General features: G+C 30.5%; 3 protein-coding genes across 4 annotated transcripts; 1 reads left to right on the top strand and 2 right to left on the bottom strand.

The window, feature by feature from the left end:
* Positions 1-1,762: 1,762 nt before the first annotated feature.
* On the bottom strand, positions 1,763-6,908 carry LOC109791690 (uncharacterized). 2 transcript variants are annotated; one of them, XM_020351013.3, is made up of 2 exons: positions 6,347-6,908; positions 1,763-5,241 (listed from the first exon to the last, which is right to left on the bottom strand). In XM_020351013.3, exons 1-2 carry the CDS (start codon positions 6,756-6,758, stop codon positions 5,177-5,179), a joined length of 477 nt encoding a protein of 158 aa, XP_020206602.1. In that variant the 5' UTR covers positions 6,759-6,908; the 3' UTR covers positions 1,763-5,176. The 2 variants fall into 2 exon arrangements, with proteins under 2 accessions (XP_020206602.1, XP_020206603.1); XM_020351014.3 differs by having other exon boundaries at positions 1,763-5,238; positions 6,347-6,898.
* Positions 6,909-9,212: 2,304 nt separating this feature from the next.
* LOC109791689 (gamma-interferon-responsive lysosomal thiol protein) lies at positions 9,213-11,998 on the top strand. Its single transcript, XM_029269945.2, has 5 exons — positions 9,213-9,611; positions 10,552-10,617; positions 10,779-10,919; positions 11,336-11,428; positions 11,558-11,998. The coding sequence occupies exons 1-5, from the start codon at positions 9,228-9,230 to the stop codon at positions 11,633-11,635; spliced, it is 762 nt and encodes a 253-aa protein (XP_029125778.1). The 5' UTR covers positions 9,213-9,227; the 3' UTR covers positions 11,636-11,998.
* Positions 11,999-15,166: 3,168 nt separating this feature from the next.
* Positions 15,167-17,790, bottom strand: LOC109791688 (kinetochore protein SPC24 homolog). Its single transcript, XM_083072843.1, has 5 exons — positions 17,469-17,790; positions 16,033-16,174; positions 15,827-15,928; positions 15,545-15,618; positions 15,167-15,419 (listed from the first exon to the last, which is right to left on the bottom strand). Exons 1-5 carry the CDS (start codon positions 17,644-17,646, stop codon positions 15,313-15,315), a joined length of 603 nt encoding a protein of 200 aa, XP_082928969.1. The 5' UTR covers positions 17,647-17,790; the 3' UTR covers positions 15,167-15,312.
* Positions 17,791-25,727: the final 7,937 nt, after the last annotated feature.

Here is a 25,727-nt window from a genome sequence, read left to right as displayed (position 1 = left end):
ATGTACAACCACTGGTGCAACAATGTAGATTTCCAGATTAGCAAACAATGCTCATTGAAAACTTTGAACCATGAAAATGCTCATTCCAGAAAGATTATCAATTTGATTCCCAAAAAGAATTTTGTCATCACCACAAGTGGACACAAAACACATTAGATACTAATACGATATTTGCATGAAAGCACAACAGAAATCAAAAGAGAGAACTTAAAACTTACCTTGAATCAAAGAGAATGATGGTGTGTGTGAAAGAGAAAAAAGCGAGAGAAAATGAGAAGACCAGGTTTGAAAGTGTTGGGAATGAAAGACAAATAAAAGGATAACTTCTTTTCTGTTCTTGGATTGGTCTTTCTCAATTTTTTTTTGAGGCGCTCAGCCCTTTTTAGGCGCTCAGCCATTTGGGTACAGAGAGCATTATAAAGAAAAGCGCTGAGCGCTTTGAAAACGCTCAACCATTTGATGCAGAAATCTCAACTAAAATGTTTTGCTGATATGAACGGCTGAGCGCCTTGAAACGGCTGAGCCGTTTACCCCCTGTGAGGAAAATTTATCTACAAAGTAGACACTGCAGCCAAACGGCTGAGCCGTTTTTAATGGCTGAGCCGTTTTGTCAGTTTTGTAAACTTACCTGGAAGAAGCACATTTTGTTCTCCTTTCACACTCCCACTTCCAGTTACCTTCAATAAACTATAAAAAGCATAACACAAGAGAAGAGAATGTTGAAGGAGCAAAACATTTGATAGAATGCATCATCAAAACATCAAATCACAAACTCAACTCTTCAAAAGCATAACTACATATGTAAAGTATTAAACTAAAATGAAAATGAGAATTCAAACCAAAATAGCTGGGATGCCTCCCAGTAAGCGCTTCTTTATTGTCATTAGCTTGACACTTCCTGTATGACCATGGCTCCTTCAAATGAGTAATGGTGGTGAGTCTTTCACCTCGCCACCCAAATATTGTTTTAGCCTTTGACCATTTACTACCCAAATCCTTCCAGTGGCAGGATCTTCAAGTTCAATAGCCCCATATGATTTGACTTACTTGTAAATATATAGGTGAGTCCACAAAACACAACAAAAAAAATATATCTATATATTATAAATATTCACAAACTAAATTATTTACAAAATTACAAAATCACAAGAACAAGAATTACTAAATAACACCAAATCCCCGGCAACGGCGCCAGAAACTTGATGAAGATTTTCGCAATCTCTCCACTTGGCAAGCGGACCAAGTTTCGATGTAGTATTTAAATATCGTCCTCAGGGATTTGAGAATTTAGTAATTCTTACTCTAATGATTAATATAGAGATGTTGATATGATTGGAAGTGAGCTAATGTGAGGCAAAATTAAAACGGTAATGTAAAAGTTATAAGAACAATTATGTGAAACAAGGATTGGACCCTAGAGCACTTGCTAACTCCTAAATTTCCTTAAAATAAATATGATTTCATCTTCATGACTTCCACGTTCATTTAGTAATTCAACAAGATCCCTCAAAATTGAATCCTAAAGTAATTAATCTAAAACATGATTCCTCTATGTTTTATGATTAACACTTTGCATTAAGAGCAATGACTTGAACAAGGTGACTAAACAAATCAAGTCTATTCCTAGAGTAAGAGATGTTTAGGTGCAAGATTCAGTTCGGGTTTTCAAAAACATTTTCCAACCGGATTCAAAAACCAAAAATCATACAACGGGTGATCAAGCCGATATAAGCATTAAGAGAAGAATCAAACACAAGTAATGAAAATGAAATGCATATATATATTTAAGAAGAAGAAGAGTTAGTAGTTACATCTAGACCAATCCTCAAAGATTTAGCCCCTCATGGCCATTTACAAGATCAAAGGAGTGGAAGAAGAAATTACAAAGGAAGAGATGAAGAAAAGGAGTTGATCCTCGTTCCCAAGTGATCCAGCCTCCAAATCTTCGTTCCCACTCTGTTCTTTCTTCCTCATGTGCTCTCAGCTCTTGTTTTTCTCTTTGTTTTCGTCTCTATTTCCCTTTTCTCTCTCCCCTTCCCTTTTATAATTGCTAGAATTAAAACAGAGTAGGCAGGAAAGAGAAGAATCCGCTCAGCGCCTTGAAACGACTGAGCGGATTGGGAGTTCTTCACCATGAAGAAACCTCAAGGGCTGAGCGCCTGAGATCCGCTGAGCGCTTTAGAGGCAGAGAGCACCCCTTGTTCCTGGATGAAATCCGCTGAGCGGATGGGAATGGCTGAGCGGATTGAAGGCAGAGAGCACTCCTTCTCCTCCAAGGCCAATCCGCTGGGCGCTTTGAAGTGGCTGAGCGCCTTGAGTTTGGGAAGTTCTCTGACCTGATTCCGCTGAGCGCTTTAGAATGGCTGAGCCATTCTTCTCCAGGTTTCAAAACCTACAAAATAAGCACCAAATTGGATCAAAGGCTTCTTATTCCCTGTACTAACATTAATCAAAAGCACCTCTTTGATTCTAAGCATATATAGATCAAAATAATATCAATATGTACACAAAATGTGCTAGATAAGTGTCTCAAGTGAGTATTAAATCAAACTAATTAGACACTTATCATCAGGTATAATACAACGTTAGGTTTCATAAGAGAGCCAAGTATGCACAACTTAGTTTGATTTCTTAGGCTTTGTCACTTAAACAAGGAAGTATAGTACTATGTTAGGGTAGAACAGTTTAGGTATGAGCCTACCATGACATTAGCTAGCTTAACTAAGTCACCTATGAAATTAGCCCACCGACTACCCTCTAATACCATAACCTTCTGATACTAGGTTAGGGATTTTAATCTCCAATTTCGTACTTTACTTGATTGATCACTTATAATCAGTATAACTCGACCTTGCCCTTATATTGTTGTCACTTTATACATGTATGTCTCTACCTTGCTCACATACGAATACCACATAAAACTTAGAGAAAACAACTAAAAATAACATACCTATTCAGAAGTCAACTTACTTATTGAAGGGTTCAACACAACGTATATCCACACAATAAGATATTAAAGTTTGAAAACATTTTTAACTATCCTCTAATTTCTATGTATCTGAACATAGACATATATCACAACCACATGTTTAACAATTGAATAGCTTAACGACTTATCATCATACATCATTACAATTTAAACATCATAAACATCATTCATCTTAGTCTTAACAATACAACACATAACAACATATCAACTTACTTTTTTACAACTTAATCATCTTTCAACATATATATCAACTCTCAACTTAACAAAAATAATAAACACAACATTGTGTACATCGTAACTTTACAACTTTCAACTTTAGCAATTGTCAACTGAACAATGTAAACAACATACATTTTTACAACATTCACATCTTAAGTAAACAATATCATAAATCAACTTAAGTGACTAGAACAACTTTCAACTTTACAATACATTCAACTTACCACACAATCAACAAACCTATCATCGTATTTACACAATTAGTTCATCATTCATCAACTATAAAACAATCATTTAACAATCATTTTTTATCATATAACTTACAACATGTATAGTAATCTCAACATAACAACTTCAATCACAATATAAACAACTTTGGACATCCTCATACATCATCATCCATATAAAAAATTCATCATATAATAACTTAGGACATTATATATTACCATATGCTATAAAGAAATAAGCACATATCATTTTCAACATGAAATCTATGGAAACTTCCACATAACACAACATAATTGGAGTTTCACTAACTCAGTCAAACTCATCTTTATCTCATATGAAAGATAAAAATATTATCTACATCTCTTTAGAAGACTTCAAGTTCTAATTTAATCATCTATCAAGTTAAAAATCGTAAAAATTGCAACAATTTGCCTGAATGTTGACAACTTGACTTTTACTCACTAAAAAGGTCATAACTAGAATTCTAGACCTCCTTTTTAGGTGATTCCAAAGTCATTGCAAAGATAACATCTAGGACTACAACTTTTAAGAAGATAACAAAGTCTAATTTGAAAAGCACCAAACCTCTCAGAGAATTCCTGCCAAACACACACCTAATTCTAATATGCAAATCTGCTCAACCGTTTCTAAACGACTCGGTCATTTCCTTCCAAAGACACCTTATTTCTCATTTTCAATTCCGCTCAGCCATTTCATGATAGAGACTATCTTTGTTTTTCGTGATTTTGGAGTTTTCAAACTTCTTCATTCCATCCCAAGTTTCAATCTCAATTTTAAACCATAAAACTCATTTAAATAAGAAGAATTTGGATACAACATCAAGATTCTCCTCCCAAAACCCCAATTACCTCAAAAATCTCCAAGAAACTAACAACACCAAGAATCCAAAAAAAAAAAATCCAAGACCCATCCTCTCATACATCTTTACACAACATTCAACAACTAATTAAACTTACCCATTAGAAATCACATCCACAACATCAACAAACAACATGCAATCATTCAAGCCACAAACTTCCCTTACCTCATTGACGATCTAGAAATCAACAAGAGGAACGAAGAAGATAACGAGCTCTATACAATTTTAACTTGGGAACTCTTAGCTCCAGGGTTTCGAATCACCCACACTAACTAAGTTGGATTAGCTACAAGAAGTGAGGGAGAAATGGATTTTAGGAAGGAAAGGGAGGGAAGATTACAGAGAAACTTTCTCTAGTCTCTCCCTAAGGATTTTTGAAAAACTAAAGTTATGAACCCCTTTTCTCAAGAAAATCCATATAAATCCCTTCTAAAGCTAAACCAACTTAACTAAAAATAACATCCTACTAAACTACACCACTTATAATAGATACCTTAAAAATGAGTGTTACATATTAAAATATATTTTTTATATAAATTTTAATTATGTATAATAAATATTTAGTTTATATATTATACACACTAAAATAATAATTTATTTTTAATTCAAAAACTAATATCATTGCATCAACCAAAAGAGTACATATGCAGATACGCTAACGTTACGAGAGGCGCAAGGCAATGCAATTTTAAGCACCATTGCGCAAGACCATCTGGATATTCCATACTTTTACAAGTGTTATATGTTACCGTAAACGAACAAAGAAAACTCAGAAAAAATAAAGAAACAGAATAAATATATGGCACGGTGCAAAAGAATCTTCCATTTAGTGCACCATATTAATTTAAGAATTGCTCTGCTTAGTCACGAACAAGAGAGTTAATTAAAAAAGTGGCCTCGTCTGCTGTGGGAACTGCACCATCTGCTAAAACAATGAAGTGTACATATATCAATACAAGACGGAAAAACAAATAACGTTCTCTAAGAATTAATATATATTAATTAAATTAATTAGATCTCCATTAGATTTTCATAGAAGAATAACAGCAATCCTATTTATAGAACTGCATTTATAAAACTGTAGCTAAATTTTATCCAAGAATAATCACCATCACTGATGAAACCCCATTATTTTCTCTTAAAATATTACCGCCAGAATTTTAATTATAAGAAATATAGAGACAAATCACATGATTAAGAAAAATAATAAGTTAGTTATTTTATTTTAGAGAAATACTTTAATTTAAGGAGTTATTATATTTAATAATTATAAGTATATATATATATAAAATAAATAACAATAAATATATATATATATATATATTCTTATTTATTACTTATAATTAACATAAGATATAACATCAACTATAAAGATAATATTAACCATAGATTAACTATAGAGCAATACTTGTCTAGCAAGATATGTAGCCACCAATAGTGAAAAGCCTAAAATAACAAAACAATTTTAACATAGGTTTTACAACTATTTTAATATATCCTAACTTTAGCACTAATACTATGCTCATACCAATTAGTCTTAACTACAAAGTGAATTAGTCAATTAGCAGCTAAGAAAGTAACAAAGGAATTTAAAATAAGGCCGAGGAACAAAATTTTTTTTCCTGTTATGGAGTAAGGACATATTGAATAAAATTTTTCAGAAGTATTTTTAATATAAAAAAGAAAATAAGAAGAATTTTTTTTATAAACTAAAATATTTTATATATAATCTGATTTTTAAAAATTCTTTTAAAGTTTAAAAATGTTATGATATAACATCGGTAATAACAAAATTAGTTGCACTAGATCCAAAATAACCGAATAAATATACATGTATAACCTGTGATTTGTTTATCTAAAAAATTATTTTTAGTATGCATAAACTAGTTTTGAGAGTGTATTTCATTTTTTACTTTTATTTTTTTTCTTTAAGTTAATAAATAATAATCTAATAAGATGTAAATATTAGTATCTAGAAAAGTTGGCTAGAACACAATGCTAGGATGATATAGTTTCTGTTGCATAATTACCTGGGATTGAAGCAGCTGGTAAATGAGAAACAATGTTGTGAATGATGCCTCCATTATTCTCTGTCTTCAACCGTTTGATTCTTTCACCACCCTTGATTTCCTCCTCTTCCTTATCCTCTTCATTTTCCACCACACCTTCACCTTCACTTTGATGGAAGAAATTGGAAACCATTTTGCTGATGAACCCTCCCTCTCCACCTTCATCAACCCTTTTTCTTTCTCCATCATCACCATCACTTTCATTCTCATTGGATTTTCCAATATTGGTTGGACTCAAGGTGGAGATCAAGTTGTTCATAAGCCCTCCTTCAACACCACTCTCTTCCTTTTCTTCAACATCTTCTCTTTTAGATCCGTCTTCTGAATTCAGATGAGGATCCAAGCTTTTAGCATTTGTTCCACCGTCTTCCATAGTATTGGATTATGGACTATGCTTTGAGAATCTCTCTAAGTCTAGTGAAATAGATAAGCATTGGTGTAGGATAGTATAATATTTATAGGAAAAGTGGGGACAAAAGCTGTGTCATATTACACGTACTTCACAGTCATTGTCTCTTTCAACAACTTAAACCATTAATTGAAGAAATGCTTCACGACTCTTAACATATATATAGTCGGTGTGATAAATAAAATAAGTCCTTGGACTTTGTAGCCACCCTCATCTTATTTTTAGACAGGTGTATTTATTATTTAACACTAACATAATGATATAGGATAAGTGTAAAAAAGGTTATAAACTTCTGGATAAAATTCTCTGCTATAAAACTTTTTTATAGGCTAGTAATTGTTATTATTATAACGATTGTCATATGTTTCTTTTCCTGTTTCAAAAAATTTGTAAGAAGAAAAAATTCAGGCAAATTAAAGGTATTAATTTTGAACTTTTACCTACTTTCTCATCACTAACTTTGAGTATTAATAATAACAAAAATATTTTTTATTCTTATTTTGATGAATCCACTAATAAGACAAGTCAGAACTTTTTTAGAAAGCGTTAGATTATTCGCATATTGATTTTTCATGTATTACTTAATACTTATATTATGTCATGATATTATTTTCGGTCATTAAATTCCACTTGTCTTGTTTCTATCATGTCAGCATTGCGTATTGTCTTCAAGAAAGAATTACATATACATTCATTTTAGCATTAAAAGTATTCCAATGACTTGTTATACGTCTCTCTTTTTTATTTATCTTTCTACAATTAATTTATTTAACAAATTTATTTCAATGTCTTTTAAGTTTTTGAGAGCGGCATGTTTTGAAAATTCTTATTTATGAAAAAGTTCAAATATTTTTTCTGTATCAATTGGATTTTAAAACAATAAATGCAATAACAATATAAAAAAGATTGATGAGAAACAACAACATAATAACAATATAGAGCGAAGTCAAACAGTTAATGCAGTGAAAATAAATTTCTTAACTTGTAAGAATTTATGAGGAGCAACAACCAATGAACAACAATAATAAATCACCAAAATCACACATAAAGATATCAAGATTGTAATGTGAAAAACCTCTCAAAATAAGGGTAAAGATCACAAGTCATCCAGATCAAAAAAATAGTTCTACTATGATTAACAAAGAGTACAAAGGAGTCTCAATCGACTACACAAAACAGTGCTAATAACCAGCTAAACAACAAAGCAATAAAGTTTACAAATAGAGAACAAAAAAGATGAAAAACTCCAAATATATAGTTACAGTGTGAACTGAATATCTCTCAACTTAGATCTTGTATTAAAGATCCAACCGTTCAAAATCAAGAACAAGATGTCCCAGACATGCTCTCAAATTTTCAGCCCGATCTAACGGTGAACAAATCTGCAGTATCAATTTTACAGTCGCAACTTTGTGTAAAAATGAGAATAACTTTCTCTCTCTCAAAGTGCTGGTGTTCAAAGTAACTTTTGACTTTCTCTCTTTCTCACCCCTTGTACTTCAGGCCCCCTCTCAACTTAATTAAGTGAGACATCAAATAGGCTTCTCAATTTTTAAATTTTTTCTCTATATAAAAAGAGAGTCCAATATCCAACAAAGATAACATCCAAAAATAATAATTTATATAGATAGAAAACTCTTGAGAAGCAAAGCCAAAGAAAACTAACTAAGGACAAAAGGAAGAAATGAAAGTCCAAGAATATGAGCTTTGTACAGCTTAAGAGTTGGTAAGATAAAGCAGAGTTAGGGAAGAGCGTTAGAGGTAGGCAAATGCACAACAATTAACGCCAACTTTTAAATAGCTGGAAATTTTTTTTATTTTTTATGGAGCTATAAAAAGCAATATTTACACACAACAAAAGGAAATTATTGATCATGGCTGATATGGTTTGCTTCAACTCTGAAGTTATCTTGTGTATTTCTGGGTTTTATTACCCATTATTTACCTGGGAAAATTAGTAGAAAAGAGGATTATATTTCTGGACTTGCCCAAAATAAATTTGAAAATTGATGTATCAAATTATGGCAAAAAAAAAAAAGAAGAAGAAAAAACCTATCTTATACTGTCTTGTGTTTACATTGACGTTTTTCCATAAAGCCGTATGCAAACAAAGAAAACTCAATGCACTAACTACTAATGGGTACCATTGGTTAATGACTAGTTGCCTTTTTCTAATTTCTGCACAGACTCTCTGTCTCTCATATTTCCCACTTTTTTAAAATATATATTTGATGACTTAAAATAACTTGAAATTTAATTTTAATTCTCATAAAATTTAATATGCTTTTAGTGCTTACATTTTAACATTAACACGCATTTTTAGTCCTGATAATTGATAAGAGTTTGTTTGGATTAAAATTTTAATAAATATCTATAAAATAAACTATTAACCAAAGATTATTTTACCTTTATTTAGCACTTTATGATACATGAATGGCTTATTTATTAGAGTCAGTGCAATATTCATTGCACCCAGAATCAGAAACAGAGCAGAGAAAGTCTTCCTTGTTTTCAGGCCCTGAAAAAAGGATGGTTTCTCCAAAACTATCTACCATCACTGCACTAGCATTGGTCTTTTTCATTTTCACCAATGAATCTGTTGGTGCTTCTTACCACCCTTCTGAGGATACATCATTTGCTTCTCAGAAAGTTAATCTTTCGGTGTACTATGCAAGCCTGTGCCAACCTTGTGCAACTTTCATTGTTAAGAATCTAGAAGGAATCTTCCACGGTGATCTCATCAACATTGTGAATCTCCAGCTAGTTCCTTGGGCCAATGCTTATGTTGATAAGACTAACCATTCCATAATATGTCAGGTTTTATTCTGTCTCTATTTTCTTTGTTATGCTTGAAAGAATTTGAGGTTTATGTAAGATTGTGCTATAATAAGATTAACATAAAGCTTATTGATTTGGTGCCGTGCAAACCATTAAAACTTTAAGCAATTAACATTGGTGAATTTTCTGTCACTTACATAACTGATTCTGATATCAATTTGGTTAGCAAGCTCAATGGTACGACAAAATTGAAGGTAGACAAGCTTATTGCTTCTGAGTTCTTGCCATAAAAAATGTAGAGGCGTGCATTGCTGAAATAAACAATAATAAAATATTAAAAATAATATATTATGTGTTCCACTATTCCTCCCGGCTGCTAGGACTTTGGCTGAGTTGTACATGCTTTCCATTTGCTTTATATGTGCTTTTTTTCTTTGATTTTCTTTTCACTTCAATAGAACAATTGGGGAAAAGGGGTTTAATTTCAACATTAATCACATCTTTTACTTTCTATTTAGTAAATATTTTTGTCAATGACCATTAGTATTATAGTCAAAAGCCACTGTGAATTTCTAAGAAATTTTCAAATCAGGTTTCCCCATCAAAGAGTTGTGACATAAATGCACAAACCATAACAGTAGCGAATATTTGTAAAAGAGAAATCACAGTTCTATAATAAGGGTGCACAATTTTTTTTAGAATCACCAGAAAGATAAGAAGAGAAAAGAGAGAAATGTGCCATGAGATGACTGATGTGGTGGAGAAAAAACAGTGTTGTGGGAAATAAAATTTTGAAAAACTTCTATGATTACAATATTGTTTTCTTTATTCTCTATCATGTCTTTTTTATAGTTTCCCGTGCTTCTATTCTACTAGTATTTAATATTCCTTTTGTTTGGAAAATAATTATTAAGAAATATGAATGTTTGATGATTATATATCTTCCAAATTAAACTTGTACTTCAATAAAAATATGCAGAATGGCCCTGATGAATGCGAGCTAAATTCACTGGAAGCCTGTGCTCTCAATGTTTTGAATGATGTGGTAAGTGTGATGTATTATGTGATGGGAAAAGAAGAGAAAGATAGAAAGAAAAAGAGATAGAAGAAAAAAGTGAATGTATGTTTTTATTCATTGTAAACATAAAATTTTACCCAAAGCATTTTTTGTGGTGGATCTGATATCTACGATAAATTATGATGCAGAATAAACATTATGCTTTGATTTACTGCTTTGAGTTTCTGGCAATTGAGGGAAGGCACAAGAATTGGCAGGATTGTTTCACCGAATTGGAGTTGCCCAAGGAACCTATTCTTAACTGCTATAATACAGGAAATGGAACAGAGGTTATTGCACATTTCTATGACCATAATTAACTAAAACAATATATCACAGTAAATGTTTTAACTTTGCAAGTGAAGTGAATACACACAAAAAAAAAAGCAAGAAAATTCATGGTTAATCATAGTAGCACCTAATCATGACTATAGGGTTATGCAAAATTATGGATGTTCTATTAACCTTATAATACAACCTTGTATTTAATTGATGGCATAAAGTTGTTCTAGGTAGGCCAGTGATCTTAGATTAAATATGTAGTTGTGTTAAAATTCAATATAAGTTTTACTGTTAATAGTAATTTTACATAGTTAGAACAAAATTACATTGTCTCCAGTGCAAGATACCTGTTCTCTATATAAAAATAATAATAATTTTTTACTTGCTTTTATGATCTTTAACATGGAATTTTAATCCTATGCAGATTGGACAAAAATATATTAATGAAGCTGCTCCCCTTTACACACCCTACGAAGTTCTGCCTTGGGTGGTGGTAAACAATCAATCTATTGGAAAGGTTTGTACTTTCTTTTTCTCTTTCTCATTTAAACACACATGCAAATACACACATCATTAGTTCAATTTCCATGTTCTTGCTATGATACTCATCAACAAAGAGTTAATATTATTGTTTGTGTTAATTCAGGAATATGAGAATTTTACACGCTATGTTTGTGAAGCTTATAGAGGCACTCCAGTTCCAGCAGCATGCAACCCTCGGTAGGAGTTTTTGTCCCCAAGCATGGTTTTATAAACATGCATGAGAAGAACATTTTGGTGAAAGCTCTTCAGAAAAAGGCACAGAACCTTATAGAACATTTACATTTACGGTTGTCATGAAGGCAGTGATAAGCCACCTTATATATGTACAAGACTCACAAAAGAAAAAAAAAATGATGCAAATAGCCAAATAATATTAATACATATATGTTCCAATGGCCCTCTCTCTATACAACTTGAGCATCTCAGAATACATGCCCGATAGTTAATTATTTCATACCTCAGGCCTAAGCCTGGTACATAATGAAAGCTGCATATGCTTAATACTAATTAACCATAATACAGAAGACATTGATTTTTCATCATTATGTTCATTTAAAAAATGACTATTTCCCCCTTCTCCTTCCAAAGATGATACAAATTATAGATTATAGGATTAGTTTCAACTTTTTTTTTTTAAATCATACCTTCGGAGGGATGGAAAACTGATACAAGAATTTAACTAGAATATACTTTGAGTGTAAAAGTTGTTTACATTGAAATTTTATCATAAATTATGTATGATAAAATTATTGACCGTATAAAATTGCTTAGATGAATGAAAATTAATCTCATAAAACGATAAAAACTAGTTCTATATGATACTTGCAAACTTTAAGGCATCGTTGTAATAAATTGAGGTTTGGGTCCTCTGTCTCAAGCAATACAATCTCCAGCTTCTGTGCAGTAATATTTTGGACTATTGGGTGCATATAAAAAGTTGAAATAATTAAAACATAGAAATATTTCATACACAAGATAAAATGTTAACTTTCGGATCATTTGGATGAAAGTGATGAATGGAATGAGCTTAAAAAACAAGTTACAAAAAGATCAATTCTTGCGCCACCAGGTTTCTAGCAATTAAAGCACCTTGAATCTGTAAAATATACCCAATTGGCTACAATATCGATTCATTCAGTGAGTAAAAAAAAAGGAGAAGAAACTTAACAGCAAGTAGACAAGTATTCCAACTAATGTCGTAGTCGTAGAAATGATTATGAAGCATGCATTTGTGCCTCACAGATTACTTAAAATTGATTGCAATTTGTTCCTCCATGGAGGCACACCGTAATTGCAAACAAACATTGCCATTTTACACCTTTCACCTGAACTACCATTGGTTGTCCCCAAATCCGGATAATCCATACTTTCCACCTTGAATACAGAATGGCAACATTATATTGCTCCCAAAACACCACTATTTGATAAGAAGAATGCAACTAATACAATTTAGACTTTAATGTTCATGCACCGGAAATATAAAAGTAGTTTTATACGGTTAATGAATTAAATATCACTATATATGAATCTTTATTTATCTATTATAAAAATCAGTAACTTAATATAATGGTTGTTTGTAATTGAATAATAGTCTAAAACTATTTTATACCTTCGGTATATTACTTATTTTCTGTGCAAGATGTTGGGTCTAATTCTTGAATTAGTGAGGTCCATTGATTTTTAATTAATGAAAGAGAATATGTCGGGATAAAAATGTTAAAAAAAAATGTGTTTCAATAATTTCTAAACTTTCTCATTAATCAATGGCTAAGGCTAATTGAAATTCCAGTTCTACTATCCCATCCCAAATACATTGTATATGGGAAAATTAGTTGCCTCTTCCAAACCCAACTATTCAAAATCAGATTACTTTTGTTTTCAGTTGGACTCTTGAATGGTTGTTGTCGCATTGCTTTTTAAGACTGTATGACATGGCATGGATTATGATTGAAGCCTAAAAGTACATAAATAAATAAAAAAAATACATTTTATGCATGAAAAAATTCTTGATTCGGAATTGTATTATATAACTAACAAATAATTGAATTTCATATATTTATAACATGCAAAATTTAAGTAGCTACTCATTCAAGTAGATTCATAATAGTCATATAAATGGTTAAATCTTTTGTTCTTATTAGTTTGAGATCGAATTTGATATGTTTAAAATTTTATATTTTTCTATACATATCTGTGTTGTTCTGTCTTATCTTAATATAATTTTTCTTTGAAAAAAAAAAAAAAACTGAAATCGTAAACAATAGCTATGTTTCCATAAACACGGCCACCACCAGTGTCAAGTATAATTGGTAATGGTAACCAACGTCTTGTCTAGAGTAATCTCATTTGCTGTTTAGACAGAGATGATGCAAAAGGAGAATTATTCCTTGGTTACATGTTCTGCAACTCGGTTCATGAACTTCAACATGTTGGTCATTTGGACATTGTCATTGATTATCTTACCTACCTCAGATTACCACAGTCGTCCAGTTGGACACGAGTAATGGAACTAATCTTTATAATTAACTTTTAATTGCATGAATCAGCTTAATATTGTTCTAGATTAACTAATGATGTTAAGTTCAAATTATATTCAGTTGCATTAAATATTTAAATATAAAGCTTTGTTACGGTCCAGCCCGACTCAAGCAAATTCCTTCTCTCACAGAAGATTGCCAGTGGTAAAAAAATTTATATAGCCTTATAGAGACTAAAACTTCCTTTATTTATTTCTTTTTTTTTGCTGTAAAAAAAACTTTATTTTTTGTATACAAGGACTGGTTTCTAACATTTTGCTGCTCAGCTAATGCATCCACTTAGAAATGGTTTGCATGATTGATAACTGCGTAAAGTACTTTTTGTCTTGGGAAATCAAATCATTTTAAGATCTCTTATCCTTTCTAATTTGTAAAAAATAGTCTGATAATTCACTATGTTGACACTTACACGATTGATGTCAATGTTATTTCTAGAATTTATCGCTTTTTATAATCCAGACGTAACCATGCTGCGGATCCATTAAGCTATAAAGTGCGTGTTTGCTTCACCATGGAGCATCCTTGTCTAGGCCCAATTAAACAACATAACAGTAACTAATAATTTCTTTGCAGATCCAAATCAAGAAACACAAAACGCATTACCAAACACACGGATAAATTGGTCACGACTTAAAAGTTTTCTAGCCTAAGCATGCAGCATGCAGCATGCAGCAGATAATCATTCGAGAAATTAACAATCATAACGTATGGATTTGAGATTTATTGTCCTTTTTGGATGTTTTTAAATCTATTCCTCCACTCCACCACACCAACCACAGCATCCCCAGTTTCCCCCCTTTTTTTTCTCTCTTTAACGAAAGTCATTTCTTAGCATTGAAACAAAACCAAGCATTGGCAAAGTAATATTTTGCAGGTATTTCTGTCAAGGGTGACATATTCTTCATTTGAATTTGCTATCACTCAATTTTATTAGAGAATAAATAAAAAGAAACAGCTAGATAATTCACTAGTTGAAGGTTATTTAGTTAGCTAGCAGGAGTTATACAAAGGACCATAAGAGTAACAAAATTAGACAATTGAGTGAGAGGAGCCGGGTTCCTCAAATTTATCTCCATAATTCTCTCACCATCAGATAATACTCATTCTCTTTCTCTCCTGTTTCATTCAATCTTTCTTTTTCATCATACCCTGGTCCAGTTCTATCACACCCTCAGTAGTCAATATCAACATGCAAGATTTTCATTCATAGACATTGAATTCTTACAGCAATAAATAAGTGAATTGCAGGAATGCAAAGATGCAACGCAAATTTGAGAAATAATACATTGTTGCAACTATCGACTTATCTGGTTGACAGGCATCACTCGCTTATTATTTTCCAAATACCATTACTTATATCAATGGCACTCATCTTTGAGGTGTCATATTCAAACTTCTCAACGGCATCTTTATCCTTTTCCACAACATCTGCAATTGAGGGTTAAGGAGCAACCAACTTTTGATTTTTTGAATAACAGGGTATCAACAGATAATTAATAATACTGGAAGAAACAGAAGAGGGGACGCAGAATAGTAAATCATTAAAAGGATACAGCCTGAGATTTTGGAGTGTTCATTCAAGTTAGGCACAATATTTGTGACAGAAGCATACATTGAAAGTATCATCCTGAAACAGAAGAGAAGAATGCATTTATGCTCCACTTTAAGTTGAATATGTTAAAGTCAAACATTGTCACGAGTTTAGAACAATTAATTGACTCCACTATCATTGATGAGGCATAATCACATGATTGAGACTCTAACATGAATAACAAATAAATCAAATATACGTGGCAGCTTCACTATCTTGGATACAAGTTCTGTAATTTACTTACTGTGTCCTCAGCTTATTTTTCTCAATTTGCTGTAAACTCTTCTTTTGCTCTTGGACAGAAATCCATTGCTTTTCAACATCATTAAACTCTTCGTTAATGGCTGTGTTGATGACAGATAGATGTTAGGATATGACATGCTGTCATGTTAATGATACAAAATCAAAATGAGCATACAATTGAAGAGACCAAAACAACTAGAGACTTATCTAAACTCCTCTTTCAATGAGCGATCTTTTTCAAGTTCTTCCTCCAGTTCTCTCTGCAGAAGATCCAGGTCTGCATCAGAAGCTGTCTCGGATCTAGCTTCCTCTATTTTCTGTTTGCATGCATCTATTTTTTTCTGATAATCTGATACATACAAGCATGGGTCAACATCATAATACAATCAAGAAGGTTTTAAAAACAATCTGTGACCGAGATTTAGGTTGCAACATCAAGGTTTTTGAATGCTAGTGAATGCAATTGTGGCCCATTTGTCTGCAACTTCTCACAATATCAAGGAATGTGACAAAACCATGACCTCAACCACAATTGAAAACCTTTGTAAGAGTCAGCAATTAGCATACACACATCCACTTTCACTTGTTTGATTCACTAGAAACTTTTTATCAAATCCAACAGCATTTTTATTTTTCTTATCCTCCATTATCTTTACCTAAATTAATATAAAATCAAATAACTCACAAAGGTGAAACCATAACCAACAGGGGGGAATGCAAACATCAAAACACTTGAACTTCATTCATAGTGATACTCAAGTCTTCATAATATTAACAAAGACTTGTTTTTGTAATCAAAAGTTAGGGTATCAAAACCTTTACAAATAATTTGCAACATCTCAAATAAAAAATAATAATGAGAAAGAGTGAAATAATTCCTGATAAAAACAAACCCTGTTGCCACATTGGCACTATAATCCCAAGTGAAAAACTCATATTCACATTACACAACATTTTTTCCCACGTGTATTCTCCTTTGAGGTCCATCATATTCGAGGCACTATAAGACACTAAATCAACAAGAATTCAAACTTTGGTTATGCAGAACAACTCCCTTCCACTAGAATCAACCCTCAAAGGTACATTGTACATAAACTACCAGCCAAAGACACGAGACAAAAAGATACAACAAAAATACTCCTTTTTTTAATCATCAAGCCTCACAAAGTTCAACAAAATAATATTACACAATCCTAGACCACCACATGTCCATAGACCCTACTGTCATACTCATACCACTCATAACCAAAAAACTTACTTTAGGAGAAAGTGATAATCACACTCAATTCCATATACCAACAAGTCATTGATCAAAGCGTAACTCAACTCAGTTCTCTTAAAGACGGTATCAGATTCAAATCTTATGAATAAAAAAATGTGATTGAAAGATCCAATCCTACTAAAAATGATCGACAAGGTTCCCGACAGGAATTTGACATGACATTGATATATATATTTCATACTAATAACATGATTACCCAAAAAAAAAAAAAAAACTGAATTAGGCATCATGTAAAAATTAGTTGAAACCATGGGCATGTAACAATTTCTCAAAATTAAACAACCATTACCAGAAAACGGAAAAAGTAAACCTAAAACCTGAAACAGCGAGATTTTATGGGAAGAGAAAAGGGATGATTGACCTTGGAGGAAGGAGCGAGCATCGTTGAGGTGGGAGTGGCAGGTGGAAGAGAGGAAGTGGGTTTGTTGGAGGCAGTGGGAGAGGCTGTGGTGGTCGCGCGGGTCCTGCAACACCTTAACGAGGTCGTCGGTGTAGGAGATGAGCTTCTCCACCTCCATGTTTCTCGAACCTTCCGCCATCTCTCTCCGAAGGCCTTTCCCTCTTCTCTTCACACAATATTCAAAATTGGTTGAGTTGGGGTTTCCGAACTCTCTTCCGGGAAGGGCTTTCCACTTTGAATTTTGCTCTTTACCTTTTACAAGGAGGGAAACATTTTCCTTTCGTAATTAACTTCCTCCATTATAATCTCCTTTTTTTCGGTTTATGGGATAATAACAATTGTTTTAATTTATTCTATTTATTATCCTTGCCAATATAAAAAAAATCCGTTTTAAATTTTTTTAATAAAACTCATTTTTAGTCAAATAAATAAAAAATATATATTTTTAATGTGTCTGATTAAATTACTTATTTTTTTTTAAAATATGTTTTTAAAAGAAAATAATCACTTATTTTAATAGGACTTAAATATGTTTTTAGTCTCTCAAATTTAAAATAAATTTACTTTTTATCTTTCAAATTTAAATTTACTGTTTTTAGTCTCTATGATTTTCAAAAATATTGTCTTAGGGGGGTGTATTAGTTTAGGATTTTGTAGGATTTTAAAAGACTTTTTTTGAGTAAAAAAGTTCATTGGTATTCAATCAGGATTTTATGTCATTTAAAAACAATCCAGTGGTATTCAATCTGGATTTTCAAGATTTTTTAAAGAGCCCATTAAAATCCAATGGTATTCATTTGAGATTTTTTACAACTTAAAAACAATCCATTGGTATTCAAAAATATAAGGATTTTAAAGGATTGTTGTGTGAGAGAGATTTTGAAGGACTTTCTAGTGTTATCTATAAATACCAGATTCATAAAACAATCTCATCCAAACCCATCGGATTTTGAAGGATTGTTTGAAGTGATTTTTCAAGTGTTTCAAGAATTTTCAAGTGAGTTTTTCATCTTTTTTTTTCTATGCTCCTGTCTTCTGCATTTTTCTCTACTAATAATACTACACTATTATTCATTGTTCATATATAATATTGTAGTACTGTTCTCATCCCATTTCCCTATTTTGTGAAACTCTGATATGTAAATAATAGTGTCATTGACTTGCTCTATTTTTCTGTTCGTTCTCTTTAATTGACTTGCTTTATTTTATTCTATGTAGTTGAATTTGTTCATTTATATAACACAAAAAAAAATGCTTGAAATTTCAACTTTTAAGTCTAATTTTTTTTATAACACACGTCAAGAAAAGAAAAAGGTGAAAGATGAAATTGATATCATAATCTCTGAAATATATATATATATATATATATATAAGATAAATTTGTTAGGGTTTCTGTGAGTAAAATGAGATGAAAATAGATCTTAGTTTGGGGAAGAACCCTCTCAGCATAAAAATTGTGAACTCTTTCCTTTCCTTGAATTTGTTACTCTTATCCCTCCTCCTTTTATGACTCAATAATTATTTTATTTTTTTTACTATGAATTTTTCTTTTTATTTTTATATTATGAAATTAAGATTTTTTTATATTTAAAAAAAAATTAACATAAGACATTGCAGTATCTAATTTTTTAGGGTTTAGGATTTATGCCTTCATTAGCTTATTATTTTTTTAAAAAAAATATTGCTAAAATATTTGTTAGAATAATTTACATTTATAAATATCGTTAAAAATTATCATATAATATATAACTAAAATAATATATATATATATATATATATATATATATATATATATTCTCTATATCTAAATAATTTTGTTTATATAAAAAAAATTATATATCTAAATATTTTCTCAGTATCGAATATACTGATTTTTTTTTATATAAAAAATTATCTTATGTTTCTATATTTTCGTTTTTACATGTTTTTTTTATAATGACTGAGGTATTTGATCCATTTGGATAACCAAGATATATTCGATCTTGTATGATTGGTGTACTTCTAAAAATAATAATATAATTTTATTGATTTTGTCTCTTATCCATAATTATTTATATAACTAGTTTTCAACATGTATTGTTTTAGTAATTCAAATGGGAGATTCACAAGGAAATAATAAAGAAAAAGGAAAAGAGAAAGAAAACTATGAAGCTTGGACCAAAGAGGATTCCGATGAATTGTTACAATTGATAGTGGATGCTATAAAAAGAGGATAAGATATTATGAAGAATTATTATTATTATTTATTTAGACATTATTTTTTTTCTTCTTATTTTTGTCTTTGACTCTTTTTAAATTTGAATGTATGAATTTTTTTTAAAATCTTATCAAATGTCAAAACTCCACAAAATCCCACAGAATCCATTAAAATCCTGATTTAAAAGTCTTGCAAAATTCATTAAAATCCTGATTTTAAGTCTTGTAAAATCCTGCAAAATCTTAAAAGTCATGAAAATCCTGCAAAGTCTTTTAAAATCCGCAGGATTTATTTTAACTAAAAAAGTCCTTTAAAATTTTAATCCAATACACCCCCTTAGTCTCTCATATCACCAATAATATAATTGAGATAATTATACAATATTAATTAAGTTTAGTATGATATTTTTACTAATAAACACACAAGTAAATAGATTTTATGTCATGGTATTTAACAGATTTTCTAACAAAATTTGAGTATTATGATTAAAATAATTTTTTAAAAAAATTACAGATTTAAGACATTAATTTTAAATTTGAGAAATTAAAAATAAATTTACCTTAAATTTGAGAAACTAAAAATATATTTAAATATTTTAATATTAAACAAATTAACTACTTTCTTTTTCAGCTTTTTGAAAAAAAAAACATAAGCAACTTTTTTTGTTTTTTAATATATTTTCTAAATTATTAAAAAAACCATTTTTACTTATTTTTTAAGGTAACACTCTTATTTGTTAATATTTCTGTTAAACTCATATTTTTTTAATATTTTTTAGTTTTAAACATTGATCCATCAGTGGTTGTGAAAAAGTAAAAAAAAAAATATCACCTTAATCATAAATAAATTTTATTATACAAAATTTTAAATTTTATTAAGCTAAAAACCTATTTTGGTCCCTTATAATAATTGTTTGTTTCAATTTAGTCTCACTTTTATTTTTAGTCTCAATTTGGTCCCTCATAAGTTAATTGATTTCAATTTGGGACTTCCGTCCAAATTATTTAAACGGAGTTAACTGTTGGCCACGTGGATGTCACGTAGATACATACGTGGATACTACGTGGACGCCAAATATTGTGAAAACACCTGAAACCAGAATGGCCCGTTCTGAAACCAGAACTGACTGTTCTAGTTTCAGAATGGGCCGTTCTGGATTCAGAACGGGCCGTTCTACAACTAGAACGGCCCGTTCCAAAACTGAGAATAGAATATTCTTTATTAATTTTATTAAAAAATATAATAATTTTGAAAAATATTTTTTTATGGTAAAAATTTTAAAATTATTTATTTTTATAAAATACAATTGTCTTATAAATAGAGTAATAACTTTTTCTTTTTCTCTTTCTGTCTGAAGAAATATTTAAGTGTCATTTTATAATTTTTTTGCAACTTATTTAAAATTAGAGGCATAAAATGATAAAAATTAATAGGATAAATATAATAAAATTATTAATTTATTTTCTTTTAGTGTCCTCTAAATTTTTACATTCATTTAAAACAAAAATATTTTATATGTTAATTTAAATCAATTTAACGAAGTATCATATGATTTTTAATTTTTTAAAATTTTTTATAAATTTGATCTATACATGAAAAACTTTTTAATTTAACAATTAAATTCTTAAAAATTTGATATAGAACATTAATTATTAAATAGAATAAATCTATCGAGACTTACTCTTGAAATAAGTAAATTTTTTCTTTATTAAAAATGAAGATAATTTTACCACAAAATAAAAAAAAATTAAACAATAAAATAAAATATAAAAAAAATATTAATATATTTATTATATTAGATATAACAACATAATTAAAATTTAATTAATAATATATTTTTTATAAAATTATTAATATTTATATATAAAAAAAAAGAATGAAAAAAATTGTAGTGGGGGCAAGTGCCCCCACTATGATTAACTTAGATCTGTCCCTGCATATGGTTGTGGTGAAATGTTAGTCCTGTGTATCCTCTTCCTTTACTTCATATTCTACCTCTTCAAGAACAGGTTGTTGTTGTTGAGGTACATCGTTAATGACTTCAAGAAAAAATACTATGTCATTTCATCCTTTACTGTATAGTGTCAATTTGGTAGTAAGTGGTTCACTCCAGTTTCAAATGAAATAAAATATGCTACCATTGTCTTTAGTGATACATTACATTGTCCTTAATAATACACTGTATAACCTAACTGTTTAGCAATTAAAGTTATCAATTTCCATTGACAATATTACCAAATTCAGTGTTTGAAATGTTTTGTACCTTGGGTCTTTTTCCTTCCATGATTCACAACCGTGAACTATAATTATTGATCGTTTATGCTTAGCAATTTGGAACCAGAACGGCCCGTTCTGAAACCAGAACGGCCCGTTCTGAAACCAGAACGGCCCGTTCTAGTTGTACTTTTAGTGTGTAAATTTTGCACCTGGAACGGGTCGTTCCGGATCCAGAACAGCCCGTTCTGGTTGTACTTTTAGTGTGTAAATTTTGCACCTGGAACGGGTCGTTCCGGATGCAAAATTAACACACCAAAAGTGTAACCAAAACGGCCCGTTTTGGTTTCAGAACGGGTCGTTCTGGTTTCAGAACGGGTCGTTCAGGTTCCAAGTGTTTTCAAAAAAATTGGCATCCACGTGGCATCCACCTATGCATCTACGTGGTATCCACGTGACCACACAGTTAACTCCGTTTAAATAATTTGGACGGAAGTCCTAAATTGAAACTAATTAATTTATTAGGGACTTAATTGAGACCAATTAATTTATTAGGCACCAAATTGAGACCAAAAATAAAAGTGGGACTAAATTAAAACAAACAATTATTATAAGGGACTAAAATAGGTTTTTTGCCATTTTATTATTATCATTATAATTATTATGAATAAAAAATTAAAATTAAATTAATTCATACAATCTTTTATAATAATATTAAGTTAAAAATTAAATATTTTATTAAAAATTTAAAAAATTGAACCAAGTTTATTTATGTTTTATCCTAATGAAAAATAGTATTATCACATAAAAATAAAAATCTTTTACATAAAAAAATAGATTAAAAATCAATATAAAAGCTTAAGTACATTATTCAATTAAAGCATGACAATTTATTTCTAATATAAAAGTCGAGTTAAATACTATTATATTAACATGATGTCAAAACTAATTTTATATGTTATCACATCAAAATATGTATTTACATATTAATTTTTTTATATTTATTATATAAAAATCAAGCTAAATACTATTACATTGACATATCACCATAAAACCAATTTCACATGTTATCATATTAGCTTATTTATTTGTGTCAACTTATCTACATTTTTATCTTCTATTATGTTTCTTATTTATTTTTTATATTACATCTTTCTCTGGTTCTATTTGATCCACGTCTTACTCTTCTATTGTTTAATTCTCATCTCATTATAATCATCAACATAATTAAAATGTACTATTTTTTCTTCTATTGTCAATTTCTCTGCAATTTTATTTATTATTGCATCTTTCACTCTTTATATTACATCTTCATATTCTATGTAATCCACATCTCATTCTATTAAATCAAAAATCTTATCTTTAAGACAATAGACGATCCCTTAAGTTTTAATGGTGATAAATAAAATGATTTTCTTCAAGCAAAAGTCAACATTCATAAAAAATATAACAGATTAGACGAAATGTAAAATAATACATATAATTTGTAAAATGAAAGAAATTAGATAAAGCATATAATCCATCTAACTTACATTAAATGAATACGATTTACATTGCATTTGCTTTAATGTATTATTCCTCAACAGATCAAGCAAAAAGAAGCTTTGAAAGTCTCGAAGTGCAATAAAGAGGAAAAGGATAAAATATCTGTGAGAAGCCAAAAGCATAATCCTGGATATCATGGAAAAGAGACTAAAAATGACTATTCTGCACCAGTCCCAACTACTCTATGTTGACACTCTCTATTGCACTAAAAAATAGAAAGAAATGATAATAAATAGTTGCCTGGATCAGATAAGAGGTACATGCATCCTGATAAGCATTTAATGCTCACATTAAATGCATCAATAGTACTTTCTACGATCAACCAGGAAGATATACAAAGCAACTCGTGAAGAAATTTTGAACGTTTAAATCCAAGCGTTGTTGCAACGACCATCTTCTCTGAAAGTACTATATGAGGATCAAGCCTTCATACTATAAAGTAGAAGTGATAATTTTTAGAATACATTGATATGAAGAAAAGCGTTGTACATAAAAGATCAACTCTCATTTAACAGTTTACTTTTGATCAAACTCACTAAAGAACAAACAGAAGTACTTGCAAAAATCAAGGCATCTCTCACAACTTCTCTTCATTGAGAATACCTTAACAAAATAGGGTAGTTTAAAGAAAGAATAGGACCTTGCAAGAAATGGCCAGAACGCTTCTTTGTGAAAATGATTTACCAAAACATTTATGGCAAAAGCAGTAAACACAACCATTTATATACAAAACAGAGTGTTGATCAGAGCTTTGCTAAATAAGACTCCTTATGAATTATGAAGAGGAAGAAGGCCTAACATATCATACTTTCACCCGTTTGGCTGTGAATGTTATATCGTGAATACTGTTAGTTGTCATTTTGACTTGAATTTCATGAATATTATTGTGTAAAAATTGGCATGCTTTCATTTTTCCCCTTATAAATTGCCCAAGGATGTGAATATTATATATAAATATGTAAATTATGTTATAGAAATCCAATCCAATCAAATTATAGTAATTTTTTGGGTAATTATGATGGTTTTGCTTTGTAGGTTAAGAGAAGAGAAGTTAAGACACAGAAAAGAAATGAAGTTCAAAAAGATTCATGGAAGAAAATATGTTTATCTCTATCAACTCAACAAGGCTTAAGCTATATCAGAAGGGCTTAAGCCATTTCAGAGAAATTAAGATTACAATCTGCCAAAAAAAAGGCTTAAGTCATTCAAGAAAGGCTTAAGCTATTTCAATTTCTTTAGGATGAAGTATTTAAAAAAGGCTTAAGATATTTTAGAAAGGCTTAAGTCATTTCAATTCCTTCATGGTAAAGTATTTAAAAAAGGGCTTGAGCCATTCAGAAATAGCTTAAGTCAATTTGTGGCAGTAAATGACCCCTTGCTATAAATCATAACATATAAAAAGGGGAAAATAGGAGAAGACGAGGGGAGTTTTGGAGGAAACGACACACTTGAACCATCTCTTTCTCTCTAGCCTCGAAGATCATCCAAGTTGAAGATTTTGGTGGTGATTCCGACATTTTGAGAACAGAACAACAACAATTTCTTCTAGATTCTTCTTCTTCTCTTCTTTTATTGGTTGGCTCTCATGGAAATGAGTAGCTAATCTTTTCCTTTTGGGATTGGATGTAACCTCTTACACTTTAATGTAACTCATGATTTTCACATATATGTTATGATCTCTTCTACTTATTAGTGATTCATTTTTGTTCTTAATGCCTTTACATTTTGATCACTCGTATTTGGAGCTTTGATTTAGAACTCGATTGGAAAATGTTTTATAGATTATGATTTAAAATGAATCACCTAATGGTTCAACAAATACCAAGGATCAATTGGGGAAGTTTGATTCCAAGGTAGATAACGGTATTTTTTTGGGTACTTTGAAACCTCAAAAGCATATAGAGTTTACAACTCTAGAACTGATGTGGTAGAAGAATCCCTAAATGTGAGATTTAATGATGCTTTGAAGACTAGTAGAAAACTATCAGATCTGAAAGATGAGTTTGTAGGTTAGCGAACAAATGAAAGAACTAGAGCCCGAAGCTTAGACGATATATCAAACGATCCAATCAGACGAAGCAAGTAGACCTCACAAAGATTTGGAAGTTCATAAATCATCATCCTCAAGATCTCATCCTAGGAGATAAAGCTGAAGGAGTAAGAACTAGATCCGCTCTAAAAAAAATGCCTCGTATGCTCTCGTTTCCAAGATCGAGCCCAAAAACATTAACAAAGCATTAAAGGACAATGATTGGATCATTGCA

Source organism: Cajanus cajan, chromosome 4, assembly GCF_000230855.2.
Source record: "Cajanus cajan strain Asha chromosome 4, NIPB_CcT2T_4, whole genome shotgun sequence".
In the NCBI taxonomy this organism is placed as follows: domain Eukaryota; kingdom Viridiplantae; phylum Streptophyta; class Magnoliopsida; order Fabales; family Fabaceae; genus Cajanus; species Cajanus cajan.
The sequence above is the reverse complement of the archived record's forward strand: the minus strand, read 5'-3'. Positions and strand labels throughout refer to the sequence as shown.